Source organism: Schistocerca piceifrons, chromosome 6 (assembly GCF_021461385.2).
Source record: "Schistocerca piceifrons isolate TAMUIC-IGC-003096 chromosome 6, iqSchPice1.1, whole genome shotgun sequence".
Lineage (NCBI taxonomy): Eukaryota > Metazoa > Arthropoda > Insecta > Orthoptera > Acrididae > Schistocerca > Schistocerca piceifrons.
Window position 1 is genome coordinate 91,671,574 of NC_060143.1, and position 21,987 is coordinate 91,693,560.

Consider the following 21,987-nt stretch of genomic DNA (forward strand, 5'->3'; position numbering starts at 1 on the left):
ATCAACAATAATGGGAAATACGGAAGCGTCCGATCCCACCCGTCTGCTTTGACCCATGACGTCACAAATATGGCGGAAACAAAAACAAACACACACACTTTCCACAAGAAGCCTAATGACACTAACGGGACAAGCGCGGGAAATGGGGTGTTTTGGGTAGGGGCAAACTAAATATAAACAAATTTAGACGTCTTGTGTAGCTACAACGTGTAAGTGAAGACAGCCATGCATGAATACCCACCCACCTCCCCAGGGGTCGTAACCCCTGCAACCCATAGAAGATAGAGATGCTTCAGTAGCTGATTAGTGTTTTTTGTCTTTTTAAAAAAAAAAAAAACTCATGGGATAGAATGAACAGATCAGAAAGATAAATATAATAAACTAAAACAGAAATTCGAGGAAATAGATAATTAAAATAAGTAATAAGTGTTTTTAAATTTAAAAAAACAATCTCACGAGATAGAACGAACAGATCAGAAAAAACGCGTTGGATCGGACGCTTCTGTCGCCCCCAATAATGATAATCATATTAGTTTGGAATCTTTACATTTTGCGAAAGAAAATGGAATTACCCTTTTGACAATTGGTCCCCATACATCGCATAAAATGCAACCTCTTGATAGGTCGGTGTATGGTCCAATGAAGGCATATTATAATTCCACTGCAGGAGACTAGATGACAGCACAACCAGAGAAAACTCTCTCTCTCTATGACACCAGAGATTTTTGGTAGAGCTTTCCCCAAAGCAACAGGATCAGTCATTTTTGGGTTTCAGGCATATGCCCCTTTAACACTGATGTATTTACAGATGATGAATTTTTGTCTGTATATACAACAGGCCACTTAGAATCTGTGATTCTCCAAGAGAGTATGTTTCAGTATCAACACCTTCATCTTCCAGAACCAGACCACACCTCAAGGCAGCAGGTCGCATTGCAGCTAGATACGGAAGGAAAGAAGCATCTACAGTGATCCTAACGAACACTCTGATAAAACATAAACTTGAAGAACAATTCAGAGCAAGAAATGCATGAAGACTGAAACCTGTGGGGCGACCTAAAAGACTGAATTTAGAAAATGAGAAACAAAAGAATAATCCTAAAGTAAAATCTTCTGAAAGTGAAAACTCTCTTCATGTGAGTCTGATAATCACTTGGAGAGTTTGAGTAGCAATGATTCTGCTGAATTATTAGATGACGAACCAGGCACTGGAAAATCTATCATTGCAACCTTCCGAACAAAGAAAACTGAAAAACATTAAGTTGGAGAGATTATCAATGTTCCTGATGAAGAGAACTTCACTGTAAAATGTGTGAGAAAGATACAGGGCCAATGGTTCAAAAGGAAAGAAGCTGAAGATATACGTGTGACACTGAAAGAAATGAGTGAATCCATCTCCCGCATTTTCTTCAAAGAATGACAGAGTTAACAAGTTTCACTTTTAACAGTGCCCAGTTCAAGGGCTTTAATATTCAATAATTAACATGTTTGTCTATAATTTTGTCATGTTAAATATTTCAAACAGAGGCAACTATTATTGATCATTTCAAGAAGTGTACTTCTATTCTTAGTATGAAGGTACTTCGTCTTTTATATCAGCTTGGATACACTAAACATTCTAATTCTAATTTTATTGTCAGTAACTTCAATTATTTAACACATATATTTGATAACTTAGTGACTTTTTGAAGATCTCATAACATGTTTTGTAGGCTACAAATTGCACTTCAATGAATTTAGAGACCATGATTAACTTTGTTTTTTAAGTTTCTCATGTTAATTTCTTTCATTTATAAAACTCAGTTCCCTCTTTTAAATCTTACAGACAAAATAAAATTTGGTTTTAATAATGAATTGTTTTATTTACCACAATAAAGTGGCAGATCAAGTCTCTCCAAGTGTCTAGCACATAGTGAGACTTGATCCACTGTGCATAACTTTTAATTTTTCAATTTTTTATGATGATACTAAATGGCAAAGGACTGAATTAAAAATATGGTCAAAAAGAGTTAAAATCTGACTATTTATTACAAATTTTAGTTCCTCTCTGAAGTTTACACCTCCTGTTTTAAAAAATAAAATGTTACCAACAAACACTACAAGGTAAGAGCACTGACAGCCCTTGTAAAACTGATAAAATTGCACGAATATGGAGCAGAATCTGTTGAGATTCTTTAGCCCTGACATACGATTCTGAGTTAGACCATGAGAATAAAATGGATTAAATCTCATCACTCCTCCCTATGATACACACTATGCCAAAGGATGTTATGTTAAAATGCAATATTTGTTTCTCCCATGACTGAAACTAAAACATTGTTCTTACTGGCTACACGAATCAGTTGTCCTTCCATCTAAGCTTTCCTTTGTCGGTTCCGGCACACATTACCAACATACCCTTCAAGGTAAGAACAATGATGACCTTTTGAAAAGTTTTACTGAAACAAGTTGATAAAATTGCAAGAATATGGAGCAGAATCTCTTGAGATTCTTCAGCCACTGACATACAATTCTGAATTAGACCATGAGAATAAAATCAGAATTAATAACAACCTAACACATGGAGGGGTATACGCAACCATTTATCCTAAATTACATATGTGATGCAATGAGAAAAAACATAAAAATGTAACACAATGAGAAGTACTCATAGCCATATATTTCTTAATGATTTAGCTACAGAGCATAAATGTACATGTAGAGCATGATGAACAGGTACTCTGTTGAAATATTTACTAGGTTTAGTGAAGCAGCATATCTGACAAGACTCCAGAATGATTCTACTGCCTACAACACATCACATGTACGGGCCACCAGCACAACTGTGGGAGGGTAGGACTTATGCACAGGCAGTTGTTTTCCTCACTCCATTTGAAAGTGGGACAAGAAAGGAAATGACCAGCAATGGTACAAACTACCACCACCATGCACTATACAGTGGTTTGCAGAGTGTATGTTCATAATGTGGAGGTCACTTTTAAAATTCTCGGAGATGGCAGAGGGAGCTCTAAGCCTATCCAATGACAGTAAAAGTTAAAGACTGGACCCCCTTGCATTTTGAAAATGGCCTGAATGTTGGGAACATTAGGCTTCTCTACTGGTCAATTTGTTACCACAGCCAGATTTCTTGCTTTCCCAGTCATTGGCTTTGCCAATCCACAACCAGATTGCCATTTTGCAACCTAATCTAGACCTTGGGCTGCACTGCAGATCAGACTGTCACCACAGCCAAGATTTCATGGGGGAGGGAGCGAGGAGAGACCAATGCATAACTTTAGGCAAAATGATAGTGTATTTAGAAAATTTCTGGCTCACTTATAAATAAAAAATAACTCCTTTCTTTTCCTCACACTATCTGTGAATGAGACTAATTGCAAAAAAAACCACCACATAATGGCTTATTACGTACTGGTACTTGTTGCAACAAAAGTAGGTTATAAAATGTGAACTCAGCACTGATACACAAATCAGACGATTAGTGAAGCATTATGAAATATTACAGCTAAGAAAGTAGCTACTATGAAGAGAAATTATAACTTGCAGACAAAACAGTAGAAAAAATTTTACAAGTTTAAAACAAAAAGTATCACGAAATGTCACATTAGATAAGACCTATGACAAAATAAAGGAAAATAGAATTTTAGCATATGGTTCAATGGTGTTAACGCTCTCCCCGAGGAAAAAAGGAGAAAATTATAAAACACGGTTTTACATAAAACCTGACGAGCCTAGCTACTGATGGTTGATCTGAAGGAGGGGACCAAACTGTGAGGTATCGGTCCCATCGGATTAGGGAACGATGGAGAAGGAAGTCGGCCGTGCCCTTTCAAAAGAACCATCCCGGCATTTTCCTGCCTTAAGCGATTTAAGGATATCACGGTAATCCTAAATCATTGTACCATCGTTCTCCCGAATGCGAGTCCTGTGTACTGCACCACCTCGCTCGGTTGAGATTCTTTAGTCACTGACGCACGATATACTTTGGTATAATTTCCTTATTAAAGTACTGAATAGTACTAGTACGTAAGGTTTCAAGTAAACAAAAACAATTTGTACCATTTCCAAGGACATCTTTGAATTCGAAACAACTGCCTCTTATACACGAAAACAACACTTATGACGTTCACCACAAATCGCAAACAAACAGTTATCGACAAGACCATTGCAATACTACCGTTTTCAATCATCGATATATCGATAGTTCTTTATCGATAGCGGGTCGAGACAGATTCAAACTGGTCGTCAAGTCACATCACGTCACGTCACGTCACGTCACATCATGCACTTAAAAACATTCTATAAGGTATTCGGAATAGCCGCATTCACACTGCCCGTCACGTCACTTCGCGGCGCCGACAGTTCACACTTGCCGTCACGTCACGTCACGAGATGTCACGTCACGACACGCCATGTCAAAACTTTGCACAATGCATTTCAAATGGTGGCATTCACACTGTCAGTCGTGTCACGTCACGGGGCGATGAGTCTGACGACTGACGACATTTTTCGTTGTTGACCACGTAACCCCCAAGTCTTCTCCATACACAAATAGCCAGGCTCTCGTCTTCGATATTTCGTTACGTCGTGCTTTTATTAGGTTGCGCTCTCTACGTGTTGTTTTTCGCTTGTTTGCCGTTCACGCTTATTGGTTCTGTGTTATTTTATGTTATTTTTTATAGATAGGAAATAGGTGACGACAACCATTCAAATTGAAATCAAGTGTCTTGAATTGATCTGACATGACCTAACATGGCGGGCAGTCTAAATACACGTTGACGGTGTGGAGTTCTACAAGATCCAGCATGAACAAGATACCATCGAAACCTTGACTTACTGTAATTACATCCAGTATAGGTCAATTCACACTGGCCACCACGTCATATCACATCGAAAAATTCCACAATGCATTACAAATGACAGCAATCAAACAGACCATCAATGGACCTCATGTCACTTCAAGGTGTCTTGGGCAGAAAGTTTTTACTGTGTCGTCATCGGTTAACATTGAAAATTAAGCTGTTTACGTAGTGTTCACAAGCGTTATACTCGTGAAGTCCGTGTTTTTTTAATATTTATTTTATTACTGTGGTTTGTTTTCATGGCAATCTGCAAATGTTCCATGAAAACTTGGGTGTTTTTTCCATCGTATGTTCTTCCGCAGGCGAGGTCAAATATCTCAAGTTGAACAGTTATTTAGAATTTACAGTAACAGAAAAGACCTGATGACCACATTGTGCATAAAGGCTACTTCACACTAACTGTCACGTCACATCACCTCTAAACATCACTCAATGCATTTCACAATGCATTCACAATGACCGTCAACGGACATCCACGCTACATAATGTCATGTCAAGGTGTGTCAGGAATACAATTTTCAGTGTCCTAGTCAGCTAACATCATACTCTACGGCTATCATCGAAGGTTAACGTATTTCCGCTGCACTCACTCATGTTATAGTAGAGGGTTTCATGCTTGTGTGTCTCCTTAATCTTTGTTTTATAATTGTTATTTGTTTTCGTGGAAAAATGCAAATGTTATATGACGAATTGTACTTTTTTTCCATTAACTATATGCAGTTAACTTTCCTTCGTGTGATGGAAAGAAATTTACTTATAATTATCGAACACAAGTTTTACAATTTTTTTTCCAACCACATAAAACAATCCCCTCCCATCCCCCCTCCAAAGTGCTGAGCACTGAAGGGTGTAATGTGAACTCGGCGTCTGCAAGGCGTGAGGGCTGTTGGTCGTCGTCATTCGTTGCTGCTCAGATATCATGTTCAGCTTGTACAGCCCGAGTCATGGTGGAAGGCGATGTGACTACTAGTAGTGTGAGGTAGTGGGGGCTGTGTTGCTTCTGCCTCTGCTGACAACAATGCTGAATCGTCTGTGAGTGGTGGCAGATGCGAAGGCGAGCTGCTTGGAGAGGTAACTGGCAGGGTATCGTGAGTTCACATGCCATTGAGATTCATGAAGACACTGCAATGAAGTCCACTGTTGTCAGTAGGTGGAACATTCTGATAAGACCAGTAGCGATTGTCTCGATCGTGGCGTCTAGAGTTGGATGTGTGTCGAGCAGTTTGACTGCAACTTCTTCTGGTTGAAAGTCTCGGACATCAACAGTTCAGTGGGTCACGATCTGGGCATATGTGAGACTCTGGACTGTTGTCGTCTTGAAGGTCATTCGCATCCTCTCCAATGATGAGGGTCCGCACACGTTTTAGTCTGTTAATGAAGACCATCATACAGTAAGGCTTTTAGGTCGTCACTGAGTGCCATGCAGACACCGAGAAGTATCCATGGAAGAACCTTAGTCCATGTGGCACCACGGCATATGAATGCTGTCTTCATTGTGTGGTGCCTTTGTCCCACCATGCCATTGCTCTGGCAATGATTTGCCTTGGTACGACTGTGGTGACAGCAGCCAGTGTGTAGGTACATGGCGAAAAACGCCCCAGATATGGTAAAGTTAAAATTTATTAAAAAAAAATTAAACAGCGTTCGACCATAAGCGTTGGCAAACACATTAATTATGAATGCACAGTAAGGTATGGACAAATGAAAAAAACTCGTCATTCAATTTTCTTTGTACATGATTCTGTTTCTCACTCTCTGGTATGTACAAGTTCTGTTTAGATGTGCTGCTAGAATAATTACGAGCTACGAGTGTTTTGTATCATTTATGTTTCGAAATAAGAGAAGACTTGGTATCAGTATTAAGTATTTTTTATTGAAGTGAAGTGGAACAAAGTAAGGTGGATTTTCTTATTTTTAATGTGCACTGGTGTCCTTGAAGTCGGCTGCCGGCATCTAATATTGAAATGTATGAGAGGAAGTCCGATCAGCCTAAATTTATACAAGCAGAGCATTTCTAATACTGCATTTTTTTAATTATTATAACACAACTGGCGACCTGAGTGCCAGGACTTCTGGGCACCAGTTGTAAGTAGGGTTTGTTAACTATTGTTATAGTAATAAATTTCTATGACATTCTTATGAGTCATAAAAACCAGTTGTCTGTATTTTTCTATTGTCTGTATTTTTCTGTTTACATGAATCATGATGGGGAGCACATAAAGCAAAAAGGCAAAAATTGAGGAAAAAGTAAGGAGGATTTTTTTTTTATTTTTGACATGCACTGGTGTCCTTGAAGTCAGCTGCCTGCATCTACAATTGAAATGTAAGAGAGGAAGTCCAATTAGCCTAAATTCATACAAGCAGAACATTTCTAACAATGCAATTATATTAGCCTTTAAACTTTTGTCCATCCATACATGATTTTTCTCTTTCTTATTATTATAACACACCAGGCAACCAAAACATGATAACCATGCCATTATGAAGGCGTTGGTCATGGATTCTGCCATGCTTTCTGTTAGTGGAACAGCTTCCACCCTGCACGAAACTCAGTCTACCGTGAAGAGAAGGTATTTGTACCCTTCTCACTTTGGCAGAGGTTCAGTGATGTCGAAGTGTACATAGTGGAAGTGTCCATGACGTATTTCTAAACTAGCAAGGGGCGTCTACACGTGTCGACCCAACTTGCTTCACCGAAAATAAAGGCAAGTGTGTATTATTCATGGCAGTTGCATCTGATGCCCAGCCAAGCAAAGTGCTCAGTGACAAGCTGGATCACAGGCGAACTCCCGGGTGTGTGAGGTAGTTTAGAAAACCATAGATTTTCCATCAAACCGACATCTGTAGGATCTGTCAGATCTGTGCTGTGACGTGTCGCAAAGGACACTGGCCTCCAACCCCAGGGTGTACATAGTGTACATAGTGGAAGTGTCCATGACGTATTTCTAAACTAGCAAGGGGCGTCTACACGTGTCGACCCAACTTGCTTCACCGAAAATAAAGGCAAGTGTGTATTATTCATGGCAGTTGCATCTGATGCCCAGCCAAGCAAAGTGCTCAGTGACAAGCTGGATCACAGGCGAACTCCTGGGTGTGTGAGGTAGTTTAGAAAACCATAGATTTTCCATCAAACCGACATCTGTAGGATCTGTCAGATCTGTGCTGTGACGTGTCGCAAAGGACACTGGCCTCCAACCCCAGGGTCAACCGCCATTCGATTCTCTGGTTGTAAGAACTGTGCACGAGTAAAGCTTGAATAGTTGGGTCCTGCTCTAGTTCATCTGCTAATCTGCTATAATCCAGTATGAGGGAGGTGGTCTGCACTCATGAAGGGTCATTTGTGACAATGTTATCCTCCCAGTGCTGATGCCAGATGTCAGTAGGTTATTGGGCGATTAGGTCAAGGTGACAAAATTGCACGGGGTTGACCATCACTGACGGGTGTCGCATGGCATCTACCAGCAGTTTGTGATCATTGTAGATCATGATGTGGCCGAGCTGTTCTAGGCACTATTTCTACCTGAAATTCAGTGGAGAGCTCAGTTAGCCTTCCCTCTCTCTCATTTTTACTACCAAGTCCATATTCTTCAGTAAAGTTTTCTTCTACTCCTTCTCCTACAACCGCATTGCAGTCCCCTGTGAGAAACAGAGTTTCATCTCCCTTTATGTACTGTTATTACCCTCTCGATACCCTCACATACTTTCTCTATCCCTTCATCTTCGACTTGTGACATCGGCATGTGTAGCTGAAATATCGCCGGCCGGACTGGCCGAGCGGTTCTAGGCGCTTCAGTCTGGAACCGTGCAACCGCTATGGTCGCAGGTTCGAATCTTGCCTCGGGCATGGATGTGTGTGATTTCCTCAGGTTAGTTAGGTTTAAGTAGTTCTTAGTTCTAGAGGACTGATGACCTCAGCTGATAAGTCCCATAGTGCTCAGAGCCAGAGATCACGATGTAGCTCCCCTCTATATCGTCCCAAAAGAATGGCAGGGGCTTGTATATGGCTAACTGTATTTGAATACTGCTTGTTTCAGATGCTGTTATTTGCTGGAAAGAATCTGAAAGGTCTAGCACTTGCCACCCCTTGCTGGAGGACAGCGCCAGCAGCTAAGGGATGGTAATCTGAGTGTTTGGTATAGGGTGTGCCACTGAATCTGCCATTGCAAGACATTCTGTAGAGTGACTGAAAACCATTTGCGTGTCTGTGCTCCATACTAGCGTTCATTTTCATTGTATGTGTGGGTCCTCCAGAGTGTCAATCAGGGCTACCTCGACTTTTGCTGCATGTAGTTCATCAGTAGAAATTCGGGGTATCAAGGGACCAGCGAATGTCATGATAAGCTCGTGGTGGTGACAACTGGTGAACAAATTCAGCATGGACTGGTGTTAGCTTGATCCCCTCTGCATCGAGATTGTGTGCAAGAAATGTAGCTTCCTGCTTCTGTATTTGTGAATTGTCACTATTAAGGCCAGTTCACACTGGCTATTACATCACATCAAGGCACATCCCGCTAAGACATTCTGCAGCACATTTCAAATGGCGGCATTCCCACTGGTCAGCCCATCACGTCATGTCACGTCACCTCATGGCACAATCAAGGTTTCTTGGGAAGAAGGATCTGAAGCCTGAAGTCATCCATCCTATGTTGATGACGTAATGCTCAAGCCTAATTCCTCCTAACACACAGCCATTCATAGTTCATATTTCGTTTCTTCACGGTTTTTGTCATTGATATCAATTGTTTGTTGGCTGTTATTTCCTATAAATTGTTCCCTTTTGTTATTTATTTTGTTAAAATCTATAATAAATTACAAAAGATTAACTGAAGCAGTGAGGCAGCAATCTGAACCATATCACACTAAATTAGATGGTCCTATATTACATTTATAAAGTGTATTTTTATACATACTGGCACTGTATTTACAATGAAATGGACTACAATATGGTTGTGACTTGAAGTGAATAAAGTGCTGTGGGTGGAATCAGATTGATTAGTGGGTAGAATAGCAGGCATTTGTGATGTCTGATAAAGAAATAGACTGAAACCTCCATATGCAGCAATAGTGGCAATTCTGCAACCATCAGTGGCCAATATTTATGTAGTTTCATCAGCTAATCCCAATACAAATAAGGCACTTGAACTATTGAAAGCAAAATACAAGATGTAAAAAGCTATCTTGAAGTGAAATATATTGATGGAGATATGACTAATGAACAAAAATTTTCACTGGACTGGCGACTAAACTTAACCTCAACAAAAGAGTTTATTGTGGAATGTAATAGCAGTTCATAACACTATGTTTCTTTCAGTAATTCTGAGTGCAATTTGATGTAACAAATGAAAAACAACTGATGCTTTGACTTTCTAAAATATAAAATGCCCTCTTCTTCAAGCTCCTTGTATAGTGTGTGAAATTCCCCTTCTGTACCACGCAATGACATTTTTCGGACACACACTATCTTTTTGCATTGTTTTGCTCTTCTGTCTTCCTTCTGTAACATACAAGCTATTCCTGCAAGCTGCAAACCATTTGAGTCCAAAAATGCCATTTTCATACAAATGTAGACTCCAGCATCCACATGTGGTTATCATGGAAGATTAGTTGAGAGATAACACTCTTAATATTGAATACACATTTATTGGTCACTTGACATACTCGTGTAACAAAGAATGGCTGTTACACATCTGGGCGCTGAAAGTTCACACAAGAACAATAGTCCAAAGAAGGAAGGTGCAAAAGATAGGGCACTCTGCACCAGAGATGATACGGGGTCCCCCCTGGAGCATGGCAGAGAGAAGGCTCAAGACATGAAGTCGTAATCTTGGTGCCAACATGGAGAGTGTTGGTGGTGACTGGAGCGGTAAGTGAGGTCAGTAGTGTCGGCAGTGCTGCAGCCCAGTGGTTCCAACGGCTGCACGTGAGAGGAGATGGCGTGCAGAGACGAACTGGATGAAGGCAGGACGGCTGCTTTGGGAGGAAGGTCGTCATTGTGGGGCTACGCCGGTTTAAGTCTTTTAACTGAGACTGTATAGATACGTTTACATGTGGCACATCTTCTGGAAGACGGAAACCGAATCTCGTAAACCGTTTTTCAGTGTCGCGTTTACATGTGCAGGTTGAATCGGTTTTGCTGTCCCTGTCGAAAATCGGATTTCTGATTGTCTTCTAAGATAAACTCAGAAATCAAGAAATTTCATGAATTGTATGAAGGGAAATACAAAATAATTAGGATACCACACCCCAATGCTGTGGAAGTAGCTAACACAAAAACAGAAGTAAGCAAAGGACTCAACAGTATTATAGACATCAAAAAATACTTTGAACATCTATTACCCTCAGGGGACAATAGTGTTCTTTGCATTGCTAGGTAGATGACGACTACCAGGTACCCGAGTTAACTAACTGCATTACTTCATTTCCTTTCATGCTGTTCGTTCTTCCTCTGCTTTCATTCTGAGCTGTATTCTGTCTACTTTAACATTCTTCTCTATCCACAGCTACGACAAAAGTTTTACACAAACTGTGACAACAAACCCAATTATTGACAGCATAGTAACCCAGCAGGATAAACAACGGCATTGCACAGGTGAAAAACAGGAATTGACGGAATATATGTGAACAGGAAGTTTTATAACACGAAAGCATAGGATCACAGATGCCCAAGCAAGACAATACGGTATTACGTTGCATTAAGAAACACCAGAATAGCTTTAAATGACATTTGAACCTTCTATCACAAAGTACACAGTGGAACGATTCATTTTTTTAATTTTAAAGAACCAGCAAGAATAATATTACACATTATGTTTGAAAAATCTGACAAAAGTAGCAGATAAGTGAAACATGGGCTTTAATTATATCAGACATTAAATAGTATAAGTTTTCGAAAGAAAAGCTATGAGTCGCAGAAGAAGAGGACGACGCCAAACCAGGTAAGTGAATATGACGAAAGTTACGAAAGAATAAAATTTGGTGGCAGAAAACGAGATCAGCAGATTACTAGTGCAAAGGTTGTGTTAACCTTTTGGAGGTAAATACTATACTCTTAAGTATGACTTGCCAGCGACGTAGTTTCTGCTGAGGTAATTGAGTATGCATTTATAGGCAAGGGATGGTCCTGCCAAAGAGGTTTATGTTATGGAGGAGTATTATTTTTAGACGACAGGTAAGTCAGCCAATTGTAGAGAAGTGAGGAAAGGAGAATTATTCGGAGACGTGTAAGTCGGCCCATTATAACGTAGTGTGAGGAAGTGGAGGTTTAAGGCGACGTGTGAGTCGGCCCATTATTCAAGAGGTTTTCATTGGCGAAGTGGTTTCCGCCAACTGGTTATGAAGTACAAGGGAATAGACGTAGTATTATTTACATGAGCAATACATGACACTAACACGAAAATCTCAAGGGACACAGACAATACATTTACGATTTAAAGATAAGGCCACATTATATAAGGTATGGAGAGGAGTTCACTGGTTTATAATATGGAGTATGAAGAGTAAAATGCTACCCATGAACAGTTCAATCAGCCCCTACGAAATGAAGTCACATAATGCTTAACATACGAAGACGCTATAATGTTATGTAACGATTACAGATGTGTACACATGAATACAGTTCCACTGACTACGTAAGTAGTAACAAGATTTATGATAAGAGAAAGGTATGGTAACTCTTACTGTTGAGTGATGCAACGTTTCTGGTAGCCGAAATTTTCTTTAAGAGATTTATTCTGAAATGATCTCTCAATATCTGTGAATCACAACTGTGTGTCTATTAATGATTAAGAAGGTTTTGAAGTAACAACTAAAATGAGACTGTATTAACAAAATGTAGATATAACATTAAAGAATATGAGGCGTGTAGCAGCCAAATAAGTCTGCGTAACGAAACAGTTATACAGCACAGCACCGTCTACTAGTTTTAAAGTGCACATCACCACTGTCGTCTGTATGAATGAATCGGCGAGTACGTCACTTGTTGTGAATCGACACTGGAAGAGTTTACTAATAATCATAGGGAAAATATGTAAAAGCCATCTTCATGTTTACGTGTTGATATCAAAGTAGGGATAGTGTGATAGCTTGGTTCTTGAGAGATTACCTATTAGTTTACAGTTCTATCAAAATTTGGTTCAATTTATTTATATATTTCCAAAATTGTGTGTTGTCTTCAAGAACATCCCAAGTTTTCGAAATCTCAGAAGGAGGGGCATGTGTAATATTTCTGGCTTAGTCAGCCATCATATTAGACAATTGCTACAAATAGTGTAAAGATACATTTTCGTAAATATTGTGTTTGATCATGTACTTTGCTGCATCAGAAGCTGTTGTATTAAGATCATGTTGTCTTCTTGTGTGGCTATATTAAAATATGCAAGTGGCATCCCAAAGAAGTGATACATTATCTCAGAGCAGAACCTCACTACAAGTCAGTTTCAGCCTCAAGAAACAGAACCTACGACTTGTGTACTGTTTTCTGCACTGGGGACATCAACTTGAAGACAGCAGGTTAGTGAACTATAACAGAACCTTTGTATTCCACAAAGTGCAGTGGAAAAAACTAGGCACCTCACGTGTACTGCGTGCACAGAACAAATGTGCTCAGTGACATGTCATCTGCAGTAATGCAGAGGAGGTAAAGGAGGATGATCGTTATTAACGCCAACAATCAATTCATTCTTCCTTTCTTGCCGTAAGCTGATGATGACACGGTAGTTGGATGGTCCCAATGGGCCACTTGTGGCCTGCATATGGAGTGCTGTACGTATTTCTCAAGCATTACACAATGAAATTAACGCATTTCTTTCCTATCCAAAAAAATTGAGGATACAAACAAAATTAATATAAGATTTTAGTGACAGGCAGGACAACTTGGAATGTAAAAGAGAGATCTAATGTGAAATAGAAATTCTTACCAGCTTTCAGATTTTCTAGAATGTTATTAGAACGACTGCTCTACTGTAAACAATTCTTAGCAATGAACTGTTTCTCAGTGGTGGAAAATCTTTGCAATCTTGACAAACACATTCTACCAGCTATCACAAGTGTAACTTGTCTAAGCTCATGGTGATACATGAAAGAAATAAAAAGATTACCGAATGTTTGTCCTCTACATGTAATCTCAGTGCCTTAGGATTTCATTAAAATTACTCACAGCTATGACTTTCGTATTTTGAAATTTCACTCATAGGCAGGCTCACTCGTGGAATGCCTGATGCATATTCCAAATAGAAGTAACATGTGTTATATCAGTAATTCAGTATATACCACATAGTTATTTTTCACATACAACAACATGATAATTTATGTAAAGTCGAAAGTTACTACACTTTTGAAGTATTTAAACAAATTCTATTGTAATATTGTCTATTAATGTAACTTTTTTCCTTAGGTACAATGCACAATCAGTGGGACTGTTGTTACAAAATTCCCTCTTGGAGATGCAGTATATACCCTCCTGCCATGGCTCATGAAACCATATACAGGGACTGTATCACCTGAAGAAGAAAGTTTTGGTGTTTATTTGAGCTCCACCAGAATTGTTGTTGAGGCTCAAAGCTCGATGGAGGTGCCTTGTCAAACGCATAGATATAAACTATCAATTTGTGCCTCAACTTGTTGCTACATGTTGTGTACTCCATAACATCACTGAAATGCACAAAGATCACTTCAGGGAAAACTGGCTAAATGATGTGGACAGGGGAAATGATATGTTCCCTCAACCCAATGAATATACTTGCACAGAAGCTAACCAAGATGCTGAAAGGATAAGAGACTGCCTAAAAACGTATTACATTTCCAGTTATCCATTAAGGAGATTTTGATTACAATTTCAATAAGCACATTGTAATTAAGTGTGTATAAATACTTGTAAATCAGATCAAATTTGGTGGTTATGAAATGAAAACATACAATTTCAATAACTTGTTTATTTGCTGTACTTCAATTTACAATGTACAAAAAGCTCACTGTCTGTAACTGGATGTGGATGGGGCACCGGAATTGGATGGGGCACTGGTGGTGGATTGGACTCTGGAGGTGGATGGGGAAGGGGATCGAGTTGAATGATGAGTGGTTTGGTGAAAAAAACAGTCTGTGGAAAGAATGGTGGTGTTTGCTGGTGGGGCATGAAGAGTAGTTGAGTGTTCTGCCCACTGATAGCATGAAGGCCACTTAAAAATGAGTTTACTATTTGTTTTGTCTCTTCCACATGCCTACTTTGGATATTCGCCAACAGTTGCTTCTCGCACTGTCTGTCTTTCTCAAATTCCTCTGATAACCTGTAACATTTTACAGAAATCAGCACAGTATTTATGATGAACTTTTAATGTTAAATTTGTATTATAAGCAAATGCACAGTAATGCTGGTAATAAACAAACTAAAATTTTACTTATTTTGTAAGCAATTTGAAGTGTGTAAAGGGACAATTCCACATCAAACAGCCATACCTAGGAAACTGTACTGCAAAAATTATTAAAGTCACTAAATTTCTTGTAATGTAGTTAAACTTGGGACTTCTGTAGATGAGGGTGGAGAGCACGATTGGCTTTTACATTGCAGTCATAGTTATTTCAATTCTAAAGTTTATCTATAACTTGAACTTCAATTTTTTTAAAAAAAAATGGGAAGTATTAAATATGCAGCAAATTTACAAAAATGACTATGCATTTAATTTAGTTTTTCACACATGACACAAAACATGAAAAAGTTTGTTCTCTATCTCAACAATATTAGATGTGTTTATTTTAGGTTACAAATAAGGAAAACCAATAAAAACATCCAGTTACCAATAAAACAATAGGTAATATGTAAATGGCCATGTTTAAATGTTGAAGATGTCACTGGATCATATGGGAAAACTAAGGAGGATGACTGCAAATAGATGGAAAGAAAGATAACTAGACAGAAGGAGATGGGGAAAAGATTTTGTGTACGAGTTATATAGGGAACTCAGCAGAGGTGTTCAGAAATGAATTGAACTTTAAGAAGCTGAACAGGCCTATAAGTTATTTACAGCTAACAGTTTAAGTCTTAACCTCACAAAGACACACATTATGCAATTTCAGACAAACAACATATTAACACCAGAAGCAGACATTAATGGTCAAACACTGAATGAAGCGCAGTGTGTAAAATACCTTGGGGTGCAGCTGGCTAACAAGTTAAAGTGGAGTCAACACACAGATAAACTAATCAAGAAACTTAGTTCAGCATGTTATGCTCTTAGAAGCATCTCCCATTGTGTTGGCTTATTTTGCATATTTTCATTCCCTGCTGTCATATGGAATTATCTTCTGGGGAAGTGCACTAAATAAAGGTTTTTTGCAACAGAAGCGAGTGGTAAGAATAATGTGTAAAGTGGATAACCGTACATCTTGCAGAAGCCTTTTTAAGGATCTAGGAATACTTACACTCACTTCCCAGTACATTTACTCCACAATGGGCTTTTTTGCTGATAAAAAAGATCTTTTCTAGCGGTATTGTGCTATACACAGTCACAATACATCACAGAAAGAAGTGCGAGTCAACATACCCCAAGGAGGTTGAAACAGAAGAAGAAGCAACAGGCATAGATATTTTCATTATGAAGAGAACAGTCTTGTTAGAGCAAATTCAATGTTTTCAACGTAAAATGTGTGCAAAATTCAGAGTTCTTGTAAAATGTTTGGTGTCTCTTCTGTGATGATTAACAACTCACTTTGAAAACTTTTGATATTGATATTTTAACAGAAGGTGCACCAATGAAATTCTTTATTTCTATGTTTACTTTTTATTTGTTCACCTTCTGACTGTTGAAAAATGTGGTGCAACTGTCCCAACTGTGATGGTGAAATTCCACATAGGTACTTCCTTCATAGATTTGTGCTATGTAAGTTAAATACACATTCACGCCAGTTTTCCACTGCATTAATGCTTTGTACAAGTAATTGTAATGAACAGGGGGCTATCTCCCAAAGGATTCCCATTACTTGTGTCGTACCCCATTTTAACAATCATATGTTGATTAAAAGAAAAAGACTTACCATTTTTGCTGATCCTTTTGGACTTCCAATTGGTTTGCACTGGCATCCTTTGCAATTCTGCAAGAGCCCCAGCATAACGCGGTTTGCTGGTATCAGATTTTCTTCCTGAATAAGAAGTATGATGTTGAAAAAGCAAAGGTCTGCTTGTGTCTGTATATGTGTGGATGGATATGTGTGTGTGTGCGAGTGTATACCCGTCCTTTTTTCCCCCTAAGGTAAGTCTTTTCGCTCCCGGGATTGGAATGACTCCTTATCCACTCCCTTAAAACCCACTTCCTTTCGTCTTTCCCTCTCATTCCCTCTTTCCTGATGAGGCAACAGTTTGTCGTATGGTAAGTCACATCATCTTTGTTTTTAAATATATTTTTCCCACGTGGAATGTTTCCCTCTATTATATATATATATATATGTGTATGTATGTATCAGATAGGTTATAATATGGTAAGACAGAGATTTAGGAAGCAGGTATTAAATTGTAAGACATTTCCAGGGGCAGATGTGGACTCTGACCACAATCTATTGGTTATGAGCTGTAGATTAAAACTGAAGAAACCGCAAAAAGAGGTGGGATCTGGACAAACTGATTAAACCAGAGGTTGTACAGAGTTTCAGGGAGAGCATAAGGGAACAATTGACAGCAATGGGGGAAAGAAATACAATAGAAGAAGAATGGGTAGCTCTGAGGGATGAAGTAGTGAATGCAGCAGACGATCAAGTAGGTAAAAAGACGAGGGCTAGAAGAAATCCTTGGGTAACAGAAGAAATATTGAATTTAATTGATGAAAGGAGAAAATATAAAAGCGCAGTAAATGAAGCAGGCAAAAAGGAATACAAACATCTCAAAAATGAGATCGACAGGAAGTGCAAAATGGCTAAGCAGGGATGGCTAGAGCTCAAATGTAAGGATGTAGAGGCTTATCTCACTAGTGGTAAGATAGATACTGCCTACAGGAAAATTAAAGAGACCTTGTACGAATATCAAGAGCTCAGATGGAAACCCAGTTCTCAGCAAAGAAGGGAAAGCAGAAAGGTGGAAGGAGTATATAGAGGGTCTATATAAGGGCGATGTTCTTGAGGACAATATTATGGAAATGGAAGAGAATGTAGATGAAGACGAAATGGGAGATACAATACTGCATGAAGAGTTTGACAGAGCACTGAAAGACCTGAGTCGAAAAAAGGCCCTGGGAGTAGACAACATTCCATTAGAACTACTGACTGCCTTGGGAGAGCCAGTCCTGACAAAACTCTAGCATCTGGTGAGCAAGATGCATGAGACAGGCGAAATACCCTCAGACTTCAAGAAGAATATAATAATTCCAATCCCAAAGAAAGCAGGTGTTGACAGATGTGAAAATTACCGAACAATCAGTTTAATAAGCCACAGCTGTAAAATACTAACGCGAATTCTTTACAAACGAATGGAAAAACTAGTAGAAGCCAACCTTGGGGAGGATCAGTTTGGATTCTGTAGAAATGTTGGAACATGTGAGGCAATACTGACCTTTCTACTTATCTTAGAAGAAAGATTAAGGAAAGGCAAACCTACATTTCTAGCATTTGTAGACTTAGAGAAAGCTTTTGACAATGTTGACTGGAATACTCTCTTTCAAATTCTAAAGGTGGCAGGGGTAAAATACAGGGAGCGACAGGCTATTTGCAATTTCTACAGAAACCAGATGGGAGTTATAAGAGTTGAGGGACATGAAAGGTAAGCAGTGGTTGGGAAGGGAGTGAGACAGGGTTGTAGCCTCTCCCCGATGTTATTCAATCTGTGTATTGAGCAAGCAGTAAAGGAAAGAAAAGAAAAATTCGGAGTAGGTATTAAAATCCATGGAGAAGAAATAAAGACTCTGAGATTCGCCGATGATACTGTAATTCTGTCAGAGACAGCAAAGGACTTGGAAGAGCAGTTGAATGGAATGGACAGTGTCTTGAAAGAAGTATATAAGATGAACATCAACAAAAGCAAAACGAGGATAATGTTATGTAGTCGAATTAAGTCGGTTGATGCTGAGGGAATTAGATTAGGAAATGAGACACTTAAAGTAGTAAAGGAGTTTTGTTACTTGGGGAGCAAAATAACTGATGATGGTCGAAGTAGAGAGGATATAAAATGTAGACTGGCAATGGCAAGGAAAGCGTTTCTGAAGAAGAGAAATTTGTTAACATCGATTATAGATTTAAGTGTCAGGAAGTCGTTTCTGAAACTATTTGTATGGAGTGTAGCCATGTATGGAGGTGAAACATAGACGATAAATAGTTTGGACAAGAAGAGAATAGAAACTTTCGAAATGCGGTACTACAGAAGAATGCTGAAGATTCGATGGGTAGATCACATAACTAATGAGGAGGTATTGAACAGAATTGGGGAGAAGAGGAGTTTGTGGCACAACTTGACAAGAAGAAGGGACCGGTTGGTAGGACATGTTCTGAGGCATCAAGGGATCACCAATTTAGCATTGGAGGGCAGTGTGGAGGGTAAAAATCATAGAGGGAGACCAAGAGATGAATACACTAAGCAGATTCAGAAGGATGTAGGTTGCAGTAAGTACTGGGAGATGAAGAAGCTTGCACAGGATAGAGTAGCATGGAGAGCTGCATCAAACCAGTCTCAGGACTGGAAACAACAACAACAACAACAACAATATATATATAATTTTTTGTGAAACCGATAGTATGGCTTTGCACCAAAATGTGAATGAATACTAAGCAAGCATGTCACCTGCAGTGTGATATCCCAATCCCCTTTAACCTGTCCCACTGAAATCTTGGTTTTGAAACCAGTGTAGCCTGTAATGTAGCCCGAGATCTAGGTTGAAACGCCCCTTCAGGATGTCAAACTTGCCCAGAGGAGGTTGGGCGTGCCGACCTCGCTGCATTGGCACAGAATGCATGCATGGCTCCAAGTGCAACAGTTGTGCTTCACACTGGGCCAGGCAAAGCACTCTGTAACCAGCCTTGTCATGGCCCGTGTCCCAGGGTGAGCTAAGCCATACAAGGCGGTAAAGACGCTATGACAAAGGGCAGTGGGGACCAGGGGGTGAAGTGTGCCCGTAGAGGTGTCACAAAGGACATGGAGTACCGTACCAAGAAGTGTTGCTGTATTGGATGTGGTGCCTTGTGCCACTCCTAGTAGTGCACTGATAAAACCCAACTCGTGTTGTGTCATGGAAGGGATCTGAATGCAATTGCTGAAGTGAAATGTGCGAGGCAGACAGCACTGTATTGACCTGTTCTGTTTGTTGATGAGCCATTGTCTGATCTATGTTGCTGTATATCGTCATTGTTGGCTTGTAGTCGGGGTAGCTCCTCCAGGTCCAGCAGTGCAGTTAGTATGCAGATGTGGGAAAGGTAGTCTGCCACAACATTCTCCGTGCTACAGATATAGCATGCTTTGGAAGAGTGCTGACAAACGTAGCCCATATGACGGAAATGCCTGGGTAGAAGGTCTGTAGCAGGATTTCGAATAGCGTCCAAGAGTGGCTTGTGATCGTATAGATCGTGAAGTATCGCCCTTCGAGGTCATTACGAAAATGTTTAATCACCTCATACACTGCGAGCAGCTCACAGTCGAATGCTGACCACTTGCACTGGCTTGTAGCCAGTTTCTTGCAAAAGAAGCGGAGGGGCTGGGTGGAGTCGGTGGTGTGTTGCTGTAAAACAGCTAAACCATTGGCATCAGTCGTGATCGAGATATGGGCCACAGGGTCAGGGTGGGCGAGTGTGATGGCTTTGGCTCGGGCAGTTTTAAGGTTACCAAAAGCGTCAAGCATAGTGTGGGTCCACTCCAACTTCCGTTTTCCAGTGATTTTCTTGCCAGAGAGAGCATCGATGATGGCCATTTGGACGGAGGCAGCTGAGGAATATGGTGGTGGTAAAAGTTTGCCATACCCAGAAAACGACGGAGCTGAGCATAATCCTCAGGGAGAGGACGTTTAAGTACGATTTAGGCACGATAACTCGTCAGTCAGAGGCCGTCAGCAGAGTCGTAATCGCTGAGGAAGGTAACAGATACGGAGCATAGTTGAGATTTATCATGGTTGATCACCACACCATTGGCAGCAAGGACCGAATGGACTGCAGCGAGGTGGACTTGATGCTCCTCAGCAAAGGAAGAAAAGATAAGGATATCGTCTAAGTAAGTGTAAGCAAAAGGCAGATGAAGCAAAATGGAATCAATGAACTGTTGACATGTCTGCGCAGCATTTTTCAATCCATAAGGCATGTAACAGTATTCAAAGAGGTTGAAGGGTGTGATGATTGCCATCTTCAGAATATCCAGTGGAAGCATAGGAATCTGGTGATACGCTTTGGAACAATCTAATATTGAGAAAAAGGTAGAACCATGAAGCAACTGTGTGAAATCTTGGGTGTGTGGTTCAAATGGCTCTGAGCACTATGGGGCTTAACTGTTGTGGTCATCAGTCCCCTAGAACTTAGAACTACTTAAACCTAACTAACCTAAGGACATCACACACATCCATGCCCGAGGCAAGATTCGAACCTGCGACCATAGAGGTCGCGCGCTTCCAGACTGTAGCGCCTAGAACTGCTCGGCCACTCCGGCTGGCTTGGGTGTGTGGCATGGGGTAGTTATCGATAATGGTGTGGGCATTAAGTGACCTGTAGTCCCCGCACATGGATAAGGAGCCGTCCTTTTTGGGAGCAAGGTGAACAGGGGAAGACCAGTTGCTATCGGAGAGGGAGGAGGACACCCAAAGCCAACAGACCCTGAAAGATCTACTTAGGGCACGGAAGTTTGGAAGTGTTAAGGTGCCTGGCCTTATAACGAACAGGTGGGCCATTGGTGGTGAGAATCTTACGGCAAGTGCCATTACTGATGGCCGATAATCGATTAGGGAAGTCAGCATGAGGGGCCAAGAAGGTGTCCACAGGCAATGTCGGTTCACTGACCTTGATGAACTGGGGCAACGTATGTGGGGCGTCGGCTACAGTCGGCGACGGAAGGCGCGATACAAGTGTGAAGTGGTGTGAAGAATCTGGAGAGGTGCAGGCTGGTTCGTCTTGGAGATTCGTCTGTGGTGATGCGAAAGAAACCGCAGGTGCTGGAATGCTCGAAGCTGGAGCAGGATGGCGAGAA

General features: G+C 40.3%; 1 protein-coding gene across 3 annotated transcripts in view; it reads right to left on the reverse strand.

Moving 5' to 3' along the window:
• LOC124802687 (daxx-like protein) overlaps positions 1 to 4,158 on the reverse strand; it is a 140,634-nt gene extending 136,476 nt beyond the window's left edge. For all 3 annotated transcript variants that reach the window (XR_007017139.1, XM_047263623.1, XM_047263624.1), the window contains exon 1: positions 4,057 to 4,158. Coding sequence is in view for 2 of the 3 variants with exons in the window: in XM_047263623.1 (XP_047119579.1) it covers positions 4,057 to 4,071 (15 nt within the window). In the remaining variant the exon portion in view is untranslated. The remainder of the gene's footprint in view (positions 1 to 4,056) is intronic.
• Positions 4,159 to 21,987: the final 17,829 nt, after the last annotated feature.